Below are 2,500 nucleotides of genomic sequence, written 5' to 3' on the forward strand. Positions count from 1 at the left end.
GGTGTCAAGGTGTTCTACAGGAATATCTTACGTTTTGTTTTTTTGTCTCTAGGATCCCGAGGCGGCGCAGGTTGTGGGCCAGCCATCGAGGGCGTGGTGCTGGTGCTTCTACCTGGGACTTGCTCTCATGCTGTCGGGCGTGGTTGTGGGCGGAGCTTACCTGTATAGGTACTACGTGCTGGAGGTGAGGTCACTGCATGGGATTTTTTTTTCTCCTTTGAGTTTGAAATCCTCAGAGAAGAGAGTGTGATGTTTTGTCTATTATTGATTTCTATCAGAATCTAATATGAATGAACTCATTTTATTATTATTATTATTATTATTATTAGAATTCTTATTTTTATTATTATTAGAATATTGTTACTATAGTAATAACAGCAGTCTTAATATGGTTAATAATAAAATATTTAACATTCATGGACACTGTAAAAAAATAAAGATTTTGTAATATATATAAGACATACAGTGAGGGGAAAAAATTATTTGATCCCCTGCTGATTTTGTACGTTTGCCCACTGACAAAGAAATGATCAGTCTGTAATTTTAATGGTAGGTGTATTTGAATAGTGAGAGGCAGAATAACAACAAAAAAATCCAGAAAAACGCATTTCAGAAAAGTTCTACATTGATTTGTAGAACCATAGTCCAAGAAAACAATTGGTAACACTCTACGCCGTGAAAGACTGAAATCCAGTAGCGTCCACAATGTCCCCCTGCTAAAGAAAGCACATGTACAGGCTCATCTGAAGTTTGCCAGTGAACATCTGAATTATTCAGAGGAGAACTGGGTGAAAGTGTTGTGCTCAAATGAGACCAAAATCCAGCTCTTTGGCATCAACTCAACTCGCCGTGTTTGGAGGAGGAGGAATGCTGCCTATGACTCCAAGAAGACCGCCCCCACCATCAAACATGGAGGTGGAAACATTATGCTTTGGGGGTGTTTTTCTGCTAAGGGGACAGGACAACCGCACCACATCAAAGGGACGATGGACGAAGCCATGTACCGTCAAATCTTGAGTGAGAACATCCTTCCCTCAGCCAGGGCATTGAAAATTGGTTGTGGATGCAAAGAGGAGTGGGCCCAAATTCCTTGAGATGTGAGATGTGTGCAAACCTGGTGGCCAACTATAAGAAATGTCTGACGTCTGTGATTGCCAACAAGGGTTTGCCACCAAGTACTAAGTCATGTTTTGCAAAGGGGTCAAATACTTATTTCACTCAATAAAATGCAAATCAATGTATAACTTTTTTGAAATGTGTTTTTCTGGATTTTTTTGTTGTTATTCTGTCTCTCACTATTCAGATAAACCTACCATTTAAAATTACAGACTGATCATTTCTTTGTCAGTGGGCAAACGTACAAAATCAGCAGGGGTTCAAATCATTTTTTCCCTCACTGTATGTAATATAAATATATAACACAGAGTCAGTTCTAGTCACACGAGATAAAATCTACCTGAACAAACTGAGCGCAAATTATTTCATCACTTTTACTGAGTAGATTCGGTAGGTTTGTTTTGATCGTGGAAGGAGTCTCCAGTGTCAGCGCTGTGTAACAGTCATGTTTCCACCATGGTGACGTCTTCAGGACAGAGGAATTTACACTCGGGGTTTGGGGATTATAGGTTACATGACAAGCTGTGTACTTTTTGAATTATTAAGTTCTAGAGACAGAAAGAAAAGACAACATCTGTCTACAGCTGTAACTGTCTGTAGCTTCAAGAAAGTGAAAACAGTAGCTCCTCGTGGATGGATTATACACGGATGAAAATAGGACATTCATAAAATCAATGGATAAAAGTTTAGTAATTATTAGCAATATTGCAATCAAGTTGCTGTGGTGTAAGTGGAATAAAACACGTGTAGGAATGCTGTTACAAGAAAATAATCTCATATCACACCAAGGTAGTTTTATCATTGCTATTGCTAACATTTGAACTTTTTCTGAAATCTTGAGACCTGAATCTTCTCTAGAATCCTGACATCCAAGTGTGTGTGTCTGTGTGTGTGTGTTTGTGTGTGTGTATGAGTAGGAAGGCCAGGTGTTTGTGTGTGGTGTGAAGTACCGTGAGGAGAACTTCAGGATCCAGGAGGAGAGTGATGACATGGTGGAGGAACCTGCAGTGGGTTTGCGTAGGATCGATGAGATCGTGCGAGTGCTGCAGGACGAGGAGGTGGAGCTCATTGACGTCCCGGTGCCCAGCTTCAGCGACAGCGACCCGGCCATCATTGTGCATGACTTCAAACGGGTGAGAAATGACCACAAGCACACATATTACACGTTATGTAAATGGCTTATTATTATTATTATTATTATTTTATGTACAAGTGTACAGGCAATATCTTTAGATAAATATTACATTTAAAAATGTTTAAAAATCACCTATTTGTGTGTGTGATTCTCAGAGGCTGACTGCATATTTGGATCTGAGTCTGAATAAATGCTACGTTATTCCCCTGAACACGTCTGTGGTCATGCCTCCTCATGACTTGATGGATC

General features: G+C 39.8%; 1 protein-coding gene across 1 annotated transcript in view; it reads left to right on the forward strand.

Moving 5' to 3' along the window:
- The window catches only part of itm2bb (integral membrane protein 2Bb), a 13,160-nt gene that overhangs the window by 7,828 nt on the left and 2,832 nt on the right, over positions 1-2,500 (forward strand). Inside the window, exons 2-4 of the mRNA XM_058391925.1 lie at positions 53-184; positions 2,034-2,249; positions 2,407-2,500. The exon at positions 2,407-2,500 is cut by the window's right edge and continues 17 nt beyond it. Of these exons, the coding sequence (XP_058247908.1) occupies positions 53-184; positions 2,034-2,249; positions 2,407-2,500 (442 nt within the window). The remainder of the gene's footprint in view (positions 1-52; positions 185-2,033; positions 2,250-2,406) is intronic.

Source organism: Hemibagrus wyckioides, linkage group LG06, assembly GCF_019097595.1.
Source record: "Hemibagrus wyckioides isolate EC202008001 linkage group LG06, SWU_Hwy_1.0, whole genome shotgun sequence".
Lineage (NCBI taxonomy): Eukaryota > Metazoa > Chordata > Actinopteri > Siluriformes > Bagridae > Hemibagrus > Hemibagrus wyckioides.